The 21,045-nt window shown below is 47.5% G+C and overlaps 1 protein-coding gene across 5 annotated transcripts in view; it reads right to left on the bottom strand.

Annotated features, from left to right (window-relative positions):
• Window positions 1-20,797, bottom strand: part of Capn8 (calpain 8) — a 64,851-nt gene extending 44,054 nt beyond the window's left edge. For 3 of the 5 annotated variants that reach the window (XM_087579902.1, NM_133309.3, NM_001446711.1), the window contains exons 1-2: window positions 18,751-19,042; window positions 11,052-11,121 (exon numbers count right to left, since the gene is read on the bottom strand). In XM_087579902.1, the coding sequence (XP_087436028.1) occupies window positions 11,052-11,121; window positions 18,751-18,987 (307 nt within the window). In that variant the 5' untranslated portion in view covers window positions 18,988-19,042. Of the gene's footprint in view, window positions 1-11,051; window positions 11,122-18,750; window positions 19,043-19,674; window positions 19,884-19,977; window positions 20,104-20,716 lie in introns of those variants that run through there. The other 2 variants (XM_087579903.1, NM_001446712.1) reach the window with 2 other exon arrangements.
• Between the last annotated feature and the right edge of the window lie 248 nt (window positions 20,798-21,045).

Genomic DNA, 21,045 nt, shown 5'->3' with positions numbered 1-21,045 from the left:
TATCTTTTAAGGAATGTGGGTAGGGGCAAAGTATCAGGCAAAGTGATAGTTTGTATATTTGTAGCAATTGTTCTATGAGATGCAATTACTAAGTGGCTGGGGTTGCCAGCCCTGTTTTTCTGCACTTTGAGTCCTACAGGAAGGAAACAGGTAAGTGAGGCTGGATGGAACTGAGCGTATCATGTAGAATTCTTTTGTGTTCTGGAATAATAGCCAATATGAGTATCTTTTTAAAACTCAATGTGTCAAACTCGTAGCAAATGTTAATGCTTGTCCCCAGCACCTTTGCTCAGAAGAGAAAGGTGAAGGGTCACAGTGGAACAGAACATGAGAGCACTGGAGAATAAGAGCAGAAAGAGACAACAGCAAAAGGAAAGAGAGACTCCATCAGAATCCAGCTCATCAGCGTCCCCCCTTACCCCCACTGGGTAGCATGAAGCTGGCCCCTGCATCCCCCCTCCCCCAGAGGTCTGACCCTATGCTCTCTAGAATCAATGAGCAGACTTGGTCCTTTGTGCTTGTGGAAGCTTCCCCAGGTGCTCATTAAAAGTAAGCATCTGGACCGAGCGAATTGATCTACTTCGCCCCGGTCCTGGGGGTATGTTACAGATCAGAAGATGTCTTAAGGTGGCTGACACTACTCTCAATTACTGTTGAGTGCATATGCCCGTCCCTGCCCCAGGAATCCAGACCCTGCCCATGGGGAAAGTGCTAGCTCACAGAAGAAAATCAATGCAGGGGCTCCATCCGAGAGGATGATGAGGTCATGTCATCGCTATTGGGCTTTCGATTATCTTCAGAGACATGAAATGTCTCACTCACTCTCTTTAAAACACAGAATATAAAACTCTATTCAATAAATGCAACAAAGATGACTATGATATCAATTTCAGAGAGATGAAGAGAAAACTCAGGTCAATAGACAAAGGGGGTGAGGGGAAGTGACCACACAGAGACACAAGCACACCAGGCACATGACAGCGAAATATAAAAGGGAGAGCCGATGTGTCAGTGGTAGAGCATTTATATGTTGGGGCAGTGGGTGTCTTCCCCAACCCAAAAGAAAAGTCAAGGAAGGAAGAAGGGGGAGAAAGGCAAGCTTGTGGGGGAGGGAGGGGAGGAAAGAGGGAAGGAGGGAGAAAAGAGAAGAAAAAACACCCAATAGATTTAAATCTTGGATAAACATTATAATATGTTATTCAGAAAGCTTGATGACTTCTTGCTATATTCTGGAAATTTCTAGTCCATATTTGTTAAAGAGGAAAAAATGTTCTTCTGAAGGCAGTGAGCTTTCAGAATTTCACTTTGCAGGGACCAAGGTCTTTGCCTTTGGGAGTGCACCCTCGTGTGGCATTTGGGCCCATAGGTCACTAAAGGCCTTTGAGTTCTTTGTCTTTCTGAAGCCTTGAACACCAAGGACACCACATGTTAATGCTTTCTTTCTATCCTATGAGCAAAGGCAAGGACTGGATGCAGCCAAAGACAGAAGAGTTAGCCATAGCCACTGAGCTTACTAGAGACCGGCCATTAGCCATCACTGGAAATCCTAGCAGGGGTACCACAGCAGTGAGTGGAGGTATCTTTGTGTACCTCTCTCCACAGTTACTGTCAAGGAGCCATTTGGGAACTGTTTCTAGAACATTCTTCAATTGTTGAGGCTCAGCGAGCTCCTTCAGACACCTTTACAATTTCTTAACGTCCCTACCCATCCATGTCAGAAAGTTGGTTTCCACAAAAGACCATCTGGTTTCCACAAAACTCCAAGCTTTGAAAAATGAAGACGCATAGGCAGCTTCAGGACCAAACTTTTGTCTATGCCTGATCCAGCCTATTGTTGACAATACTGGGAAAGCAGGAAGAAAGCCACAAGAAGTCTTGGGCTTTGGTTCTATCAGTTTTCAAATACTTTAATAATAACAAAATGGCAGAGGGTTTAGGTCAAAGATCAAAGAGCTGCAAACACTCTCTCGATGCTGCTTTATACCATGCCCTGTGGAGCACATGATTGTCATACCCAGGGTTGTTAGCAACCACATCCAGGGTGATAAGGAAGCAAGTGTCAGTTCCCTAACTGCATTTACCTGGCTGGTTTAATTATAACTGTGAACATGGTAGAGAGGACACTCATCAGCCAACCAGGAAGGCCCAGATCTGCACAGATGAGCTAAAAGAGTCTTGGCTAATTACCAATCCAAAGAGAAAACAGGAGCCCACAGGGAAGAAATAGAGATGGATGTGGCAGAGTGATAGATTGGAGAAGGAAAGAAGCCAGGGTCCCCGGCTCAGAGGACAGATATGACTTATCAGTTGGAAAGCACAAACTGTGCTAGACCCCTGTCTTCAGCCCATGTACATACATTTAAATGCCACACTGTTCCACTGTCCTTTCTCATTCTGTCGACCAAGAGCCACTGCCCACTTCTTTTGGAACATGGTTTGTAGAGAGCTCACAATCCTAACAGTGAGTCCAGGCTCCAGATTGGGCTGGCTGTAAGGAAATTAACCCTTCTGTCTGCAGCAACTGACCCAATATGTGGATGACCATCCCAACCATTGTATCAGAAGCCTCCTATGACATCTATAGAAAGCTACTAGGGAGAATGTGAGGCCAGGAGTAGTCAGATTTCCCATCATATGGACCTTCTCTTCCATGGAAGGGATAACAGCCAACTCATACAAACTAGCAATGGAAGGTGGCCGGAAGGTATGCCAGGAACGTTTAGATCTATGGGTACCAGCTACACCAATGCCAACAGAGCAATCTCCTATCCGCAAGCCAGTATATTCCCCATTTTCCTTAGGGAGGTTGGGTAGGACATCTAAATCCAGGGACCAAATGAGTTCTGACACACAAATATACCTTCTTGTGTGATAGCCACTAAGCTCAGTGCCACAGAGACATCAGGTGCTCTGGGGCGTGCACTGGCCAAAATGCAAGGACAGAAGAGGAAGTACCATGACAGAACACTAAAAGATTAGGATATGGACAAAGGAACATTGAGGTACAATAGTGGACAACTGTGATGGCTCAAATGGGTACAATCATGAGACCATGGAGCACTGTGATGGGACTTGGAGCACTGTGATGAGGCAATGGAGCACTGTGATGAGGCAGTGGAGCACTGTGATGAGGTAGTGGAGCACTGTGATGAGGCAGTGGAGCACTGTGATGAGGCAGTAGAGCACTGTGATGAGGCAGTGGAGCACTGTGATGAGGTAGTGGAGCACTGTGATGAGGCAGTGGAGCACTGTGATGAGGCAGTGGAGCACTGTGATGAGGCAATGGAGCACTGTGATGAGGCAGTAGAGGACTGTGATGAGGTAGTGGAGCACTGTGATGAGGCAGTAGAGGACTGTGATGAGGCAGTGGAGCACTGTGATGAGGCAGTGGAGCACTGTGATGAGGCAGTGGAGCACTGTGATGAGGTAGTAGAGGACTGTGATGAGGCAGTGGAAGACTGATGAGGCAGTGGAGCACTCTAATGAGGCAGTGGAGCACTGTGATGAGGCAGTAGAGGACTGTGATGAGGTAGTGGAAGACTGTGATGAGGCAGTGGAGCACTGTGATGAGGCAATGGAGCACTGTGATGAGGCAGTAGAGGACTGTGATGAGGCAGTAGAGCACTGTGATGAGGCAGTAGAGCACTGTGATGAGGCAGTGGAGGACTGTGATGAGGTAGTGGAGCACTGTGATGAGGTAGTGGAGGACTGTGATGAGGTAGTGGAGCACTGTGATGAGGCAGTAGAGGACTGTGATGAGGCAGTAGAGGACTGTGATGAGGCAGTGGAGCACTGTGATGAGGTAGTGGAAGACTGTGATGAGGCAGTGGAAGACTGTAATGAGGTAGTGGAGCACTGTGATGAGGTAGTGGAAGACTGTGATGAGGCAGTGGAGCACTGTGATGAGGTAGTGGAAGACTGTGATGAGGCAGTGGAGCACTGTGATGAGGTAGTGGAGCACTGTGATGAGGCAGTGGAGCACTGTGATGAGGTAGTGGAGCACTGTGATGAGGCAGTGGAGGACTGTGATGAGGTAGTGGAGCACTGTGATGAGGCAGTGGAGGACTGTGATGAGGCAGTAGAGGACTGTGATGAGGCAGTGGAGCACTGTGATGAGGCAGTGGAGCACTGTGATGAGGTAGTGGAGCACTGTGATGAGGCAGTGGAGGACTGTGATGAGGTAGTGGAGCACCGTGATGAGGCAGTGGAGGACTGTGATGAGGCAGTAGAGGACTGTGATGAGGCAGTGGAGCACTGTGATGAGGTAGTGGAGCACTGTGATGAGGTAGTAGAGCACTGTGATGAGGCAGTGGAGCACTGTGATGAGGTAGTGGAGGACTGTGATGAGGCAGTAGAGCACTGTGATGAGGTAGTGGAGCACTGTGATGAGGCAGTGGAGCACTGTGATGAGGTAGTGGAGCACTGTGATGAGGCAGTGGAGCACTGTGATGAGGCAGTAGAGGACTGTGATGAGGTAGTGGAGCACTGTGATGGGACTTGGAGCACTGTGATGAGGCAGTGGAGCACTGTGATGAGGTAGTGGAGCACTGTGATGAGGTAGTGGAAGACTGTGATGAGGTAGTGGAAGACTGTGATGAGGTAGTGGAAGACTGTGATGAGGTAGTGGAGCACTGTGATGAGGTAGTGGAGCACTGTGATGGGACTTGGAGCACTGTGATGAGGCAGTAGAGGGCTGTGATGAGGCAGTGGAGCACTGTGATGAGGTAGTGGAGCACTGTGATGAGGTAGTGGAGCACTGTGATGGGACTTGGAGCACTGTGATGAGGCAGTAGAGGACTGTGATGAGGCAGTGGAGCACTGTGATGAGGTAGTGGAGCACTGTGATGAGGTAGTGGAGCACTGTGATGAGGTAGTGGAGCACTGTGATGAGGAGTAGAGGACTGTGATGAGGCAGTGGAGCACTGTGATGAGGCAGTGGAGCACTGTGATGAGGTAGTGGAGCACTGTGATGGGACTTGGAGCACTGTGATGAGGCAGTATAGGACTGTGATGAGGCAGTGGAGCACTGTGATGAGGTAGTGGAGCACTGTGATGAGGTAGTGGAGCACTGTGATGAGGTAGTGGAGCACTGTGATGAGGTAGTAGAGCACTGTGATGGGACTTGGAGCACTGTGATGAGGCAGTAGAGGACTGTGATGAGGCAGTGGAGCACTGTGATGAGGTAGTGGAGCACTGTGATGGGACTTGGAGCACTGTGATGAGGCAGTAGAGGACTGTGATGAGGCAGTGGAGCACTGTGATGAGGTAGTGGAGCACCGTGATGAGGTAGTGGAGCACTGTGATGAGGTAGTGGAGCACTTTGATGGGACTGTGGAGCACTGTGATGAGGCAGTGGAGCACTGTGATGAGGTAGTGGAGCACTGTGATGAGGTAGTGGAGCACTGTGATGAGGTAGTGGAGCACTGTGATGAGGTAGTGGAGCACTGTGATGAGGAGTAGAGGACTGTGATGAGGCAGTGGAGCACTGTGATGAGGCAGTGGAGCACTGTGATGAGGTAGTGGAGCACTGTGATGAGGTAGTGGAGCACTGTGATGGGACTTGGAGCACTGTGATGAGGCAGTAGAGGACTGTGATGAGGCAGTGGAGCACTGTGATGAGGCAGTGGAGCACTGTGATGAGGCAGTGGAGCACTATGATGAGGTAGTGGAGCACTGTGATGAGGCAGTGGAGCACTGTGATGAGGTAGTGGAGCACTGTGATGAGGTAGTGGAGCACTTTGATGGGACTGTGGAGCACTGTGATGAGGCAGTGGAGCACTGTGATGAGGTAGTGGAGCACTTTGATGGGACTGTGGAGCACTGTGATGAGGCAGTGGAGCACTGTGATGAGGTAGTGGAGCACTGTGATGGGACTGTGGAGCACTGTGATGGAATATTATACTGGGAAGGTATAGCAGTGTGATAGAATTTTAAAACACCATGAGGGTTTATAGGAAGCATTGGTTTGGAACAATGGAGCACTGATATGAGACAGATACTATGGTGGACAATAGAGCACTATGATGGGACATGGAACACTCTGATGGGGCAGCGGATTATTATAAAGTGGAAGTGTATACAACATTGCAATTGCAATGGGATGATGGATGATGTGAAAGACAGAACACTGGGATGGTACAAGGGACTTCCATGTCAAGACAGTGCAGCATTGGAATAATGTTTGATGCACAGTGGAGCTTTCCAATAGTACAGTGAAGAATTTTGATTGGATGATGAAACATTGTGATGGGCTATGGGGCACTCTGATGGGGCAGTGGAGCACCGTCATGGGACAGTGGAGAATTCTAATGGGACTGAGCATTGTGATGAAACAGATGCACATTGTGATTACTAAATGAAGCACTGAGATAATACCCCTGTGATAAAACAGTGGAGCACTATGATGGGAAAATGGAGCGCTGTGGTGGGACAGAGAATTGGGATGAGACAAGTCTACATTGGGATAGAAGGACAACGGGGATAAAACAATGGAGTATTGTGATGGGACAATGGAACACTGATGGCACAGTGGTGCACTGGGATAGAACCATGGAGCACTATCTTGGGATAGTGGAACACTATGTTGAAACAATGGACAGAACATTATGATGAGGTGAACACACCTTGTGATAGAATATTAGAGCACTGTGATAATTCAGTGGAGCATTGCAGTGAATTAGGAGAGTGAAGCATTATGATGGGACACTGGAGCACTGTGAGGGGACACTGGAGCACTGCAAGGGGACACTGGAGCACTGTGGTGGGACACTGGAGCACTGTGATGGCACAGTGGGGTAAGACAGTCAAGGACTATAATGAAACAATGGAGCATGGTGATGAGATAGTAAATAACTGTAATGAGATGGTAGAGCACTGAAATGGGATGGTGGAGCACTGGGATGGGATGGTGGAGCACTGGGATGGGATGATGAAGCACTGGGATGGGATGGTGGAGCACTGGGATGGGATGATGAAGCACTGGGGTGGGATGGGATGGTGGAGCACTGGGATGGGATGGTGGAGCACTGGGATGGGATGGGATGGTGGAGCACTGGGATGGGATGGGATGGTAGAGCACTGGGATGGGATGGGATGGTGGAGCACTGGGATGGGATGGGATGGTGGAGCACTGGGGCGGGATGGGATGGTGGAGCACTGGGAAGGGATGGGATGGTGGAGCACTGGGATGGGATGGTGGAGCACTGGGATGGTGGAGCACTGGGATGGTGGAGCATTGGGATGTGATGGTGGAGCACTGGGATGGGATGTTGGAGCACTGGGATGGGATGGTGGAGCACTGGGATGGGATGGGATGGTGGAGCACTGGGGAGGGATGGGATGGTGGAGCACTGGGGCGGGATGGGATGGTGGAGCACTGGGGCGGGATGGGATGGTGGAGCACTGGGATGGGATGGTGGAGCACTGGGATGGGATGGTGGAGCACTGGGATGGTGGAGCACTGGGATGTGATGGTGGAGCACTGGGCCGGGTTGGTGGAGCACTGAGATGGGATAGTTGCGTGCTATGATAGGGCAGGGGAACACCATGATGGGATGGCAAAATATTCTGATGGGATGGTGGCACACTCTAATTAGGTCTGTGAAGCATTGCGAAGAAAATAGGCATTTTATAGAGGAATGGAGGACTGTAATGGGGGACAGTGGAGGAGTGTTACAACTCTCAAGTATTGTTTAGAGATACTGCATTGTTTTGAATTTTTAAATGTGTTTACCGAAAATCATATCATAGGAATTCTTTCAAAAAGATATCATTTTCAGCTCGGTTTTTTGGTACACATGTATAATCCCAGCACTCCGAGAAATCTGAGGCAGAAGGAGCACGAGAACAAGGCCCACCTGGCTCACAGAGTGAGGCTGAGGCCTGTCTGTGCACCTTGGTAATACTCTATCTTAAAATGAATTTTCAAAGGAGGGAGGGCTCCAGTAGAGCTCAGTGTCACCACTCCCACCTGGCATGCCCAAAGCCCTGGGTTCAATCACCAGTATAGCAGAAATAAATAAATGACCTCTTTTTACTGTATAAATTAAATATTTTTAAAATTTCAATTAAAGAAAAAATACGAGAAACACCCAAGTGCCAGTGTCGGACTCTGGAATGCAAACAAGGCATTAAGTAAGCATTACCTTCTGCCACTCCCAAATTGGCAAATGCTATGTCAAGCTTCCTGGGCCCTGGGGTAGATGAGTTATACCCAGTGAGGAATCCTTCCTCGTTGTTCAAGACCGACCCTGACTCAGATCTCGCAGGCCGCGGGAACTGCAGTTACTCAGTCACTGGTTTCAGCCTTGGCTATGACACACCATCTTTCCTGCATACTAAATACGGTCCCTGGGCACCTGTTCTCCTCAAAGCTCAGTGGCCCCCTCTAGCTGTCTTCATTAAAATCCACCGCCACAGTGGCGGCTCCAGTTGTTTTGATGCGCGCAGGAATCAGAGAGCCAGTTAGGTTCATTTCCTGTGCTTCTAGCTTGGGTTTCCATCCACCGCACGCATTCTCCATGGAAACCCTCCAGCCCCTTCTGGAAGCTCTCAAATCTCCTTGCTTAACAGTAATCAAAGGACAATCCCACCAAGTCAATCAATGAAAAAGCTCTCATTAACAGCCTTTCCCAAAGTTAAAAGGTCTCTAACAAGGAGCCATTAAAGGCAGACATTCAAAGTTGTGTTTCCCTGGGCTGTGTGCTAAATTAGACTAACTGTTTAGCTTGAAGAAAAAGGGCATCGTGTCCTCACCCAGAGCCTGCTAAAGGTCAGCACATTCACCCTCTGGGAGCCTCACTCCAGGGCCAGGGAGACACAGGGTATGAGTTTCTGGGAGTGGGGCACTTGTGTGTGGCACCCCATTTGAAGCTCCTGCTTTGTAGTCGTGCTGCCTGAGTTCTGACTAAGCTATTTGCTGTACTCATTGAGGCACAGAACATTGAAAGCATTTAAAATCAATGGCCCTGCAATTTTCCAAGTCATGATGGTTTCCCACAGGCTGAGGAGAAAGAGGTTTTCCAGGCTGGAACAAGGAGGAAGGGAGAGAGGGAGGAGAAGAGGGAGAAGGGAGGAAGAGAGAAGGGGGGAACTGGCTAAGGAACAAAGTCAAGGGGTTGGTGTAGAAGGAGGGGGTTGCTTATTTCCATCAAGTAGTCTCTCCTCTCTCTCTCTCTCTCTCTCTCTCTCTCTCTCTCTCTCTCTCTCTCACACACACACACACACACACACACACACACATCTCTAATCTTCACTAACTAGGTAGCAAGGCAGTATGGAAGATTAGCAGGTTTAATTTAGGATCCGCTGTGCCATAAAATGTATCAAATGTTGTCCACTTCTGTGTAGAAACTCCCATCAGGGAGGCTCTGGGGTTAGGAGGTCAGTAGGTCGACAGAGCTAACCTGTTACCAAGGACAGCCTATGCTTCTTTTTTATAAGATAGATAGACTTTAAATGTTTGAAATATTTACAGAAGGAGACTGAGGGGTCGTGCAGTGTGGCGAAGGGTGTTCGTTGTTTGTTTTCTGGCAGCAATGAGGATTAAACCCAGCTAGGGCCTCCTGCATGCTAGGTAAGCACTCTACCACTGAGCCCCAGCACTGAGAACACTATTTCTGAATGCTCTCTCCACAGTAAGAAAAGATGGTCATGCAAGCTCCTTATCATGCTACTCCTGGGAGCCAATCACTTTTCTTCTAAAGAAGTAAGGCAACAATTGTGCCTAGTTTGTGTTTAAACAGTTAGGAACTGGTTAAAACTTGTTACGTTTTCAAGTAAATTTTGCTCCCTAACAGTATTCTGATATTAAAAAAAAAAAAAAGGGCTGGAGAGATGGCTCAGCCGTTAAAGGCTAGGCTCACAACCAAAAAAAAAAAAAAAAAAAAATGTCCTTTTCCCAATGCTCCTCAGTCGATAGAGGGCTGGCCTACTACACCAAAGGCCATGAGTTTGATACCCAGTACCGCCTATAATGGGTGGTGGGCTTGGCACAGGGGCCTGTAATCTCAGATACTCTAGCAATGGAGAGTAGTGGGTGACTTCATGCTTATCCTCTGCCTCAGCCAGCCCAGGGCCACTCAGGATAAATTCCACCCCCACCCCAAAAAAAGGCCTTAGGTATTGTCTCTATGCACGTCCTCTGCATATTTAAACTCTGATGAGAAGATATGGAAACTTAGTGGTTAGAAACTGCCTTGAATGATTCTCTTTAGGAATAAGATACAAACTTGGTAATCAACAAAGTGAATTGTTACTGTGTTTTGTCAAACTCTTCTGACCAGTCAACTTTGTTTATGAATTTTGGTGCTGGGGAGTAGACTGGGAGGCCTCTTGTATTCCAGCATGACCTCTGGGACTGAGGTACACCTCTGTAAGTCTAGAACATACAATATAGAAATAAAAATATTTTCTAAATTGAATTGCTGCTGGCTCGAAAATACTGAGAGACATGGGAAAATGGCGGGTTTTCTAAGGGGGGCTGTTGTTAATTTGTTTTTGTTTTTGTTTTTGTTTTTGTTTTGTTTGTTTGTTTCCCTGTTCATTTGTCTGGAGGACTGAACCCAGTATCTCATCCTGACTGGTACCCATCCCTCCATGACTCCTTAGCCCCTAAAAAGAGGCTCTTGATTCCACGATCCCCAGCCTGTGAAAGAATGTTTGGCTGGGAGAGATAGGATCATGTTTTCTTACTCACAACAGAGGCATCTCCTCTGCTATAATTACACAGAGAGGGTCATTCCACAGGAAGCTCACCTGCTTAAGGGCAGCTGTGGAAAACATCTCAGGATTTCTATGATAGATATGTAAGCCTGGCTCTTCCGTCTGGCGTGAAAAGAGTTCAATGAGCTGGCAGAAAATGGCTGGCTAAGGGAAGCCAAAAGTTAGTCACAACGCTGAGACCCACCACGAAGCACGCAGCCGCAGAAACAGAAGCCCATATGTGTGCATAATTGGGTTGGCCGAGTCTTAACAGCTTAATCTGATGTTGCTCATTCCGCACGCTCACCCGCCCTCGCCCTAAATAAATAGGGCTCAACCCAGTTACTCACCAAGACCCCCTTGGCGGATGTCTGTGCGTGTGGCTCCACCAACAATAAACTGAGGGTTGGGACACAATTCCTGGAGGTAGTTTAGGAGAAAACACAAGTCAGAAGACGCCGTTCAGTGATGGAGGCAGCACGGGTTAAAACAGCAGCACAGGCTTCAGACCTGGAAGAAGGCTGTCTACCACTACACACGCATGACTCTACTTCTCTGGCATATCATTAAGACCAGAGAAGGGAGGACACCAGAGACACAGCTACTAGTCCACCTGACAAAAGCCAGAGCCCAAAGACCCTGTAATGACCAGGATTTCGATTGCTCTGCAGGCTGGGTGTGTGGGCATGTGGCCGTGTGGATGTGAACAGGCTGAAGGGTGTGTTGTTGCAGGAGAAAGGTAAAGCCTAAGACCCTAATATCTGAGTTATAACCCTGCCCACTTGGACATCAGCCCTCTTTACCCAGAGGCCAAGTTAGAGAGCCGTTTGCCAAAAGGCAATGCACACTGTGGACGCCCATTAAACGCATGACTTGGAAGCAAGGATCTTGTAGCTAATGGGATTGTGGCCGTGTCAGGGAGGAAGTCAGGGATGAGGTGTCGGGGGTACCATTTCCAGACCGGAAAACTCGGTTATGACAAGGTCATTCATCAGCCTCCATGTGGCATCTGCTCACTGGTGATGTCACCTAGACTAGGGGATAGGGACCAGGAGGTTTGCTGTCAGCCTTTTTTTTCTTTGTTTACCCAGGAAGGACTACTGGGCCCCATTCTGGATATTATGGGATCACAGCAGGCAGGGAAGAGGAAAGGGTGGTGGACTGAGGAAAACAAAGACAAAACAGTGGCCTGAGAGTGCTTTTGGTTTGCGCAGACAAATCAAGCTGATGTTATTGGGAAACAGAGTAGAAAGACTAGCACCTATTAAAATTCCAGTGGGAATTCTGGCTAACCAGCCGGCCACATGAAGACAATGGTGGTCTACTATAGCGGTGGGCTCTAGTACAGTCTGCAGAGGGATGTTCAAAGAAGACAGTCAGACAGGACACAAGATAAATTGCTAGGGGGAAAGGGTGAGAGAGACCTCAAGGGACCAAAGGGAACTTGGACTACACTTATTGAGAGGGATTAGATCAATGGGTTGCACCACAGAGGGTCTGGTTGTCTACAGAGTGAAAAGCATTGCTTACTCCAAAGACGTGAAGAAATGATATGTCCGACCTGACAAGGAGGCAAGAGAGGGAGCTGAGCAAAAAGGGTGGGGCCCAGATATAGCTGTGAACAGGGGTTCTGGGCTTCTCCATGAGGAGGTGGAACTCTCTGGAAGGCAGTCCTACAATTCAGTGTGAACCTGTCAGCTCCTGCCTCCACGGCCAGAAACAGCCCCTCTCCCCTAACAACTCACTCTCCTACCCAAGTGTTACTTTTTATCTACACTTTTTGTTGAGAAAGTAACTGTTACTGATGGACAAAAAATTCCAACAGGAAGTAATTACAGCCCCACGAGATTTCTAAAACATCCTTCCAAAAACTGTCTTTAATATGATAGCACGTTTTCATGTGTGTCTCTGTATGTTTTAGTCAACTTTCTATTACTGTAACAATGTAGCTGGGGTAATCAGCTTCCAAAGAAGAAAAGTTGTCGGGCATGGTGGTCATATCCGTAACCCAACCCTTGGAAGAATGAAGCAAGACCATTATTTTGAGGGTGCATTAAGGACTCTATCTAGAGAGGGAGAAGAAGGGGAAGAGGGGAAAGACGAAGAGGAGAAGGAAGAGGAGGAGAAAGAGGAAGGAGAGTCTCACTTGGGCTCACATCTCTGGAGGTTCAGTCCATGATCAGTTCCATTGTTTGGGGGTCTGTGTTGAGGCAGATGACATGGAAAGAGTGTGTGGAAAACAAGGCCTGATTGTCACCTCATGACTGAGGAAGGAGACAGAGAGAGGTGGAAAGAACCAGAGTTCTAATTCCCTCTTCAGAGAAACACAGTGACTGTGACGCACACAGTCTAACTGTCCTACTGCATGTCCCAATCATCCTAAGGTGGGCCCTCTGGGAAAAACAACATGCAAACTGTAGCCCTCCCCCGGCTGGTGTGAACATGTGTGTGTGTGTGTGTGTGTGTGTGTGCGCGCGCGCGTCTGAGTCTGTGTGATCATAGGCACCTTTTACATCTTTTATTAGAACAAAGAGAATTTTACAGTTGCATTAAAAGTACCATGAATCATTCAGCCAGTCCTCCAGTGAAGGAGATTTAATTTTTGTTCTATTTTGTTTTAATCTTCTGCAGTCTCTGGTGGCAAATGAAAGAAGGGCATGGTGGGCCAGAGAGATGGCTCAGCAGGTAAAGGTAACTGCCACCAAGTCTGACAATCTGAATTCAGTTCCAGAGGACTCATTTGGGAGACGGGGAGAACCTCCCTCTGCCTTCACACATGATGGGACATTGGTACACAAACACACCCCATATATACAAAATACACACACCACACACTATACAACATAACACACATACAACATACATACACACAACACAGCACTACATACAACACATACACACAACACATGCCACAATATACATAACACATACTACATACCGTACCACACACACATATTACATGCACATTCTATACACAGCACATACACACAGCATACCACACACATAGCACATACATACAACACACAACACATGCCACAATGCACATACAACACATACCATATCACATACACACATACATCACATATACATACCACACACAGCACACACACACTTGCATACGCCACACATATCACACTCACATACAATATACACACCATACACACACACATACCACTTATATATACACAGCACACACACACACACACAAACACACACACAAACGCACACAAACACACCCACACACACGCACACACACACACACCACACACACACCATACTGCACACACATCACATATACCACATACAGACCACACACATACATACCTTACACACACACACACACACACACACACACACACACTACATTAAATATAAAAGCCATAGCTACAGTGCTGCCCTCAGATGCTCAAAGCTCTTGTCCTCTGGACCATTATTTCCTGACCACTAAAAGGTGGGGGAATTTGAAAACACTAGTTAAAAAGTAACATTGGGGGTTGGGGATTTAACTAAGCGGTAGAGCGCTTGCCTAGCAAGCCCAAGGCCCTGGGTTCAGTCCCCAGCTCCGAAAAAAAAAAAAAGAAAAGAAAAGAAAAAGCAACAGATTGGATAATCTTTTAATTTAAATTGTGTTTGTGTAAAGAAGGAAGTAACTTTGATACGGAAGGAAGAAAGCACATTTAGTGGAGGGTTGAAAGAGTCTCTTTTCTTAAATGATCCTTTAAAAAAAGAAGAAAGAAAAAAGAAAACATCCCCTCCTGCTGTTATTATGCTGAATGGACATAGTACCAAACTGCCCTCTAATGTGTATCCCTACACCACAATCTCACAGCGGAACGGTGGTTCAAATGCAAAACCTAAGTGTCACTGAAGTGTTCAGCCAAAAATGGGACAGCCTTGTCACACTCCCTTCCCTCAAGACTCAGGAGCATCTCAGAAGAGGGATCAGAGAGACTGTATAAGCCAGAGGTTGGGGATGACCAGATCAAAACAATGTCTTCTAGGCATGGCCGGACACTCAAGGACTCATGAAATAGGGACAGGGTGGAAATGTGGAGCATTGGGTCTGGAAGAAATTAGAGGGAGGGGTTGAGGTCAACAGCCATTGTAAGCATGTCTAAAATTTTTGAATAATTAATGAAAATATGTTTTAATTCATTCATCCATCACTCCCATGAAATCCACCTTCTTCACGGCTCCATAAAATTGACCTCCTACTGGTCACCAGTAACCCCGGAATGAGCATTTTCTAACCCACTCATTGGGTGCTCCTTAATGTTTGCTACCGTTGGCTTGCTCTCCCTCTAAAAGCTTTCGTCTGTGGCATGCGTCTTCACTAGCTCTTGAGTTTCCCATCTCTCGACACACCGTCCTAGTTTCCCCTGTGGACTCCTGGTTCCCCACTCTCAGAACCCAGGAACCCTGGTCCTTGGCCCCTGTTCTGGTTCCATTTCATATGTTATTTCACATTCCTTGTATCCTCACGAGCAAGATAATGGGGAAATCGATCAAACTCTACTAACCATAGACGACACTGCTGTTTCCAAAGTGACTCTCTGCTCAGTTCCATCACACTATTCATGTGATACAAGCCAAGGACACACACATCCAGTGTCTGCTAAGCTCTGCTATAATCTTAGGTTGGAGTAAGAAGAGAGAATGTCGGCAAAGCCAGTCAGAAAAAAAAAAAGCCGTGACCGGTATGTTACATGGATCCTTCAAGGGTCACAGAAAGTCCTCAGGCCCACAACTCCCAGGGAGATAAGACCTGGTCCAGTAAATGTTTCCAGCCTCACCCATTGCCCACCATATTTTAACTGCTCTAAGGACCCTGCCTTCTCCAAATACTCTTGCCTGCGTGCCCTTCCGCAGCCCAGCACCTTGGCTCTCACCTATCTTTCTCCACCAATCCCAGATCAGCTCTCTTTCATAATTTTCCTGTCCAATTGCACGGTCAAGCTTCAGTGATTCTTCACTGAACTCCCATGCCTATTTAATAGTTTACTCTCGAGACATTCTCTCATGTGATGTCATATAGAGACCATTTATTTTCCAAGGATTTACATATTCTTTCATCCAGACTCACTCACAACCCAAGGAAGTGAGCAAGACTGTTGTTCTCACTTCAGAGTTGAGGAAACTGGGTCTCAGAGAGGTTGGTGGCTCACCCACAGTCACTCAGCTAGCGGATGATAGATGAGGGACCATAACCTTGACCACTGTGTGACATCCAAGCCCAAGTTCTTCTCCACCCCAGTATCCCTCAGCTGTCTGCTTGTTCTTTGCCCCCCTCCTTAACTAGCTAAAACTTCTCAAGACACCTTCCTGCACAGAACAAGTGCACAGCAAATTATGGCTGAATTAGAAACACCAAAGCCACTAATCCAAGAGGCAGCAGCTAGAGAAAGATTGGGTGCTCCAAACTGAGCCTACCACGATCCATTAACTTTCCAACAATTGGGCCCCTCCACATCTTTTAACAGGGGTCCTTATGTTCCTGGCATGGTTTCACTCTTGACTATGTATTTCTCCTTAAAATCAATAAGCTGCCTAATTGCCAAGAAGGGGAAAAAGGTATTTGAGGTAGAAAAGAGTATTGACAAGGCTGCACTAAGTTCATCCACACTGGGCATTACATACATCACAGGAGCTCGGGATGGATGCTGAACACAGACTGAGACAAGGAGCTGAGAGCACTGAAGATCAGTGCAACCAACAGATCGATGTCTCCGGGGTAGAGTAGCTGCTGTGCTTGCCCCTCATAAACAGAAAAGCCCTAAAGGATTGCAACCTCCCAAAAGAAAGTATCTCTTAAGAACCCAAATGTGATCTTGCAACCTTCACGTAGACAAACGTGTCTTCCGTTCCTTGAAACAAGAGCCTAGGTAGACCTGCTACTTAGAAGCGTAGGGATAAGCAGAGGCAGCCATACTTCTCCTGGGTGTAGATCCAAAAGACTCACGGTCAGCTACAGTAGTGACACTTGTGTGCCCATGTTTACTGTAGTCCTAGTCACAGGAGCCATGTTAACGGAGTCAACTGGGTACCCATCCACAGATGACTGAGTAAAAAATGTATATTTATGTGGGGGGTATACGTGTACATTCACAGTGGAGTATTGTTCACTATAAATAAAGAAACCATGTCATTTGCAGGAAAATGGACAGAAGCAAAAAAAAATCATCATTTTTACATGAAGGGAGCCCAATTTGCAAAGATAAATATTGCATATTTTCTCTTGTAGGTGAAACTTTGGGAAGTGTAGATGCAGAGGGAGCAATATCAGGGTGTGGCTGCGCAAATGCAACAAACAGCTTAATTCTCAGGATTACTAGATGCAAAAACAAACAACAACAAAAACAAAACAGGCAGCTCCAGAAGTAAAGAAAGGGTTAACCTCAAAAGTACAAAGTCCTTCAACAGAGGAATGGATACAGAAAATGTGGTACATCTACACAATGGAGTACTACTCAGCTATCAAAAACAATGACTTTATGAAATTCATAGGCAAATGGATGGAACTGGAAAATATCATCCTGAGTGAGGTAACACAGTCACAGAAAAACACACATGGTATGCACTCATTGATAAGTGGCTATTAGCCCAAATGCTTGAATTATCCTAGATGCACAGAACACATAAAACTCAAGAGGGATGACCAAAATGTGTATGCTTCACTCCTTCTTCAAAAGGGGGAACAAGAATACCCTTTGGAGGGAATAGGGAGGCAAAGTTTAGAACAGAGGCAGAAGGAACACCCACTCAGAGCCTGCCCCACATGTGGCCCATATATATACAGCCACCAAACTAGATAAGATGAATGAAGCAAAGAAGTGCAGGCCGACAGAAACTGGATGTAGATCGCTCCTGAGAGACACAGCCAGAATATAGCAAATACATAGGCGAATACCATCATTAAACCAATGAACTGAGATCGGGACCCCCATTGAAGGAATCAGAGAAAGGACTGAAAAAGCTTGAAGGGGCTTGAGACCCCATATGTACAACAATGCCAAGCAACCAGAGCTTCCAGGGACTAAGCCACTACCTAAAGACTATGCATGGACTGACCCTGGACTCTGGACTCTGACCTCATAGGTAGCAATGAATAGCCTAGTAAGAGCACCAGTGGAAAGAGAAGCCCTTGGTCCTGCTAAGACTGAACCCCCAGTGAACGTGATTGTTGGGGGGAGGGCAGTAATGGGGGGAGGATGGGGAGGGGAACAAGATTATAGAAGGGGAGGGGAAAGGGTTAGGGGGATGTTGGCCTGGAAACCGGGAAAGGTAAGAACAATTGAAATGTAAATAAGAAATACCCAAGTTAATAAAGATGGAGAAAAAAAAAAGTACAAAGTCAAACAAAGAAGAAAAGGCAAACAGAACCATTGAGAACTGGGCAAAGGGTTTAAACGAGTGTTTCTCTACAGGATCACCCGAGATATATGAAGCACAAAAATGAAGACATACAGCATCATTATCACCAGGGAAATGCACATCAAGACCACAGAGTGGCCACACCCACAGCCTTTAGGATGGCTTCCACCTCTCCTATCTCCTCTCCAGCCTGGACGGAACCTTCTACGACCTTCAGTAACCCATGTCCCTCAGCAGCCATGCTATCACAGTTTGCCCTTGGCTGATTCTCTCTAACCTTGGTTTGTTCCCCTGTGTGCTGGCCTGGGGGCACTATGCGTTCCTAAGTACCGAGTGTTCTGTGTCTCTTACAAGCAGGGCAATTACACCCTGAGGCAATTACGCCTGAACTACAATGGTCCCAGCCACACTATTCTAAGGGTGGAAAAACTGAAGCTCAGAGAGGTGTCCCTCAAGGCCAAAGCAGCAACAGAGCCACTCATGAGGTCTAACTTGTCTAAAGCCTGTGTATTCTCTTCCTTGGAAATAATTTTCAGAAAGTAAGGCAGGGTCAGAACTATGGGATCCAAAACAGAATTCACCACTGTTACTTACTTCAACTCTTGAACAGATGTGGCAACTCTCTACGCTGCGTGACACTCAATTGTGCCTAGCCAGGGTCACTTCCCTATTGCTTACCGTGGGTCGCTTCCATACGATGCCTTGAGTGTCTGGGGAGCCTGGTCCTAGATCCTTGTAGCCCAAAGCTGATGGACATGCTGGAAATTCTGGGTCCTTAAATAGGACCCCCGAGTTCAAGCACTGCTTCCTCAGGGTCTCGAAGTCCTGGCCCAGATACTTCACAGCATTCTGGTTAGAGCCAAGCCCCTCAGCAACTGCACGTTGCTTGGATACTCCCGCTGCCAGAGCTGCCATGGCCTGCCTGTGAGTCCTGTAGGGTGTCAGGAAAGCAGGGCTTCCAGGGCCTCTCAGAGCCCTGTGGGGATGCTGCCCTATAAGGCAGCTCACAGGGAGGTGGGGCATGTAGACTTTCCACCTGAGGGAGGCTCTGTTCCAAAGGGACATGAGTCATAAACAGGGTCAAATATGTACCCAAGGTGCAGGTGACTCTGCCCCACCTTCTCCTGCTGTTCACAAACTATTCAGATGCCACAGCGGAGGCTATCAGACGTCTCCAGAAGCTGGATAGGGCAGGGAGGACTTCAACAAGGAGTTGCCCTGCCCACACCTTGGTTTTAGTCCAGTAGAAGTAACTTAGATCTGTGGGTCTCCAGAACAGACAGAGAATAACCCTCTGCACTTTTATCTTTAATGTGCATGGTGCTTTGCCTGCGTGTATACCCATGCATTAAATAACTGATATGTCCTTGGAGGCCAGAAGAAGGTGCCAGAGACCCCAGAACTGGAGTTACAGAGAGCTGTTAGCTTCCGTGTGGGTGTTAGGACTCAAACACGGGTCTTTGGAAGAACAGCCAGGGCTCTCTCAAACCCCGAGCCATTGCTCCATCTCCAACTTCTGTTCTTTTCTGTCACGTGTGTTCATTTGTTGCAAAAGACACAGACAACCAATACAGTGTAACAAGAATTCTCTGAACCACTTACCCACAACACAGTCTCCCTAGTAGCCTGCATTATTGCGGCGGCTCTAAGAGTGTTCTGAGGGCTGTAAGATACCTCAGTGGATAGAGGGCTTGCCACTCAAGCAGAGACAATCTACATTCAGAGGTAGAGACCAGACGACAAGGAGTCCGAGATCACTGCGGGCTCAATAGTGAGTTCATATCCAGCCTGGGTTGCCTGAGACGCTGTCTCTAGAAGGAAATAAAACAAAATTTAAGATAATTGTGATTCAGTACTTCTGAGATAAGACTCAAGAACACACACCACAGTCTTTAGACCATTCACCTGCAGATGATTCTAAAACAAGGGTTCACAGTTGGACTCTGAACCAGACGGCCTCTGAGGCCTTCCAGTCTTCATGCTGAACGCCATCTGTGTGTGTTCAGCCCTGAGCTCGGTGCTTCTGAGCGAGCAGAGAACACATTTACCTCTCAAACATGAAACAGACAAAAACAGGGTTTCCTGTGATTCATCAGAAATAGAAGGTCAGCATGACCTTCAGGGCTCAAGGCAGTTATCTGGAAGCTTTGGCTCCCTCGTGCCTTCGGAGCCCCCTTTAAGCCCTCAGCACCTCTTTTCCTTGGAATCAACACTCGCTCAGTGTTGGGCTCACTGAGGCTTCACAGCTAAGTCTTCACCATGCACGAGGCTGACCCACCCTTCCTCTAAACCGGAACCCCGGCTCCATCCCACCCCCCTGAAGTTGCCTGGAACACTGAAGATTCTAGAAGCCCCGCAGCCCTAATTGGGGGGTGGAGGAGAGGTACTTTTATTCCTGACTACTCTATCGCCCAGTTATCTGAAATTTGTGCTGAGTCACAGGAAAAATGTGGTCGTTTCGAACACAATTTTCTGACCATCCCCAGCAAGCCAAGAAGAGTGTGGGGCTTCTGCGTAGATAGTGGGAGCCAGGGCACCCACACCGGACCTGCTGACTTTGCTACCAGTCCCCACGTCTCTCCTTCCTCCGTGCTCTTCCCCGAGAGTACTGCTTTCTGTTTATGGGATGTCGTGTTTGTCCCACCTTGGGTCTCTGCATGCACTGTTCCTGCCAGGTTGAAATACTCTTCCGCTCTGCCCTCTGCTCATCCTTCAGACCTGTGCCCCAGGAAAGGTTTTCCCCAACCCCACCCTCAAATTTAGCCCCGCCCCCTTCGCACCATCAGAAGAGCAGGCAAGGCCTCTGACCAGTCAGACTTTGGGTCCCAGGGACCAGTTTTATTCGTCATTCAGTCTCTGGCTCCTAGGACGCTCCCAGAAATACAGTAAATATTTGTTATATGAAGAAACAACCACATATCTAGATTTCCAGTAGATAAATAGATAGAAGCAAGATGGATTTTACAGGACCTG

The sequence above is a fragment of the Rattus norvegicus genome, chromosome 13 (assembly GCF_021556685.1).
Source record: "Rattus norvegicus strain SHRSP/BbbUtx chromosome 13, alternate assembly SHRSP_T2T, whole genome shotgun sequence".
In the NCBI taxonomy this organism is placed as follows: domain Eukaryota; kingdom Metazoa; phylum Chordata; class Mammalia; order Rodentia; family Muridae; genus Rattus; species Rattus norvegicus.
Note: the sequence above shows the minus strand (reverse complement) of the source record. Positions and strands in the feature narration are given on the sequence as shown.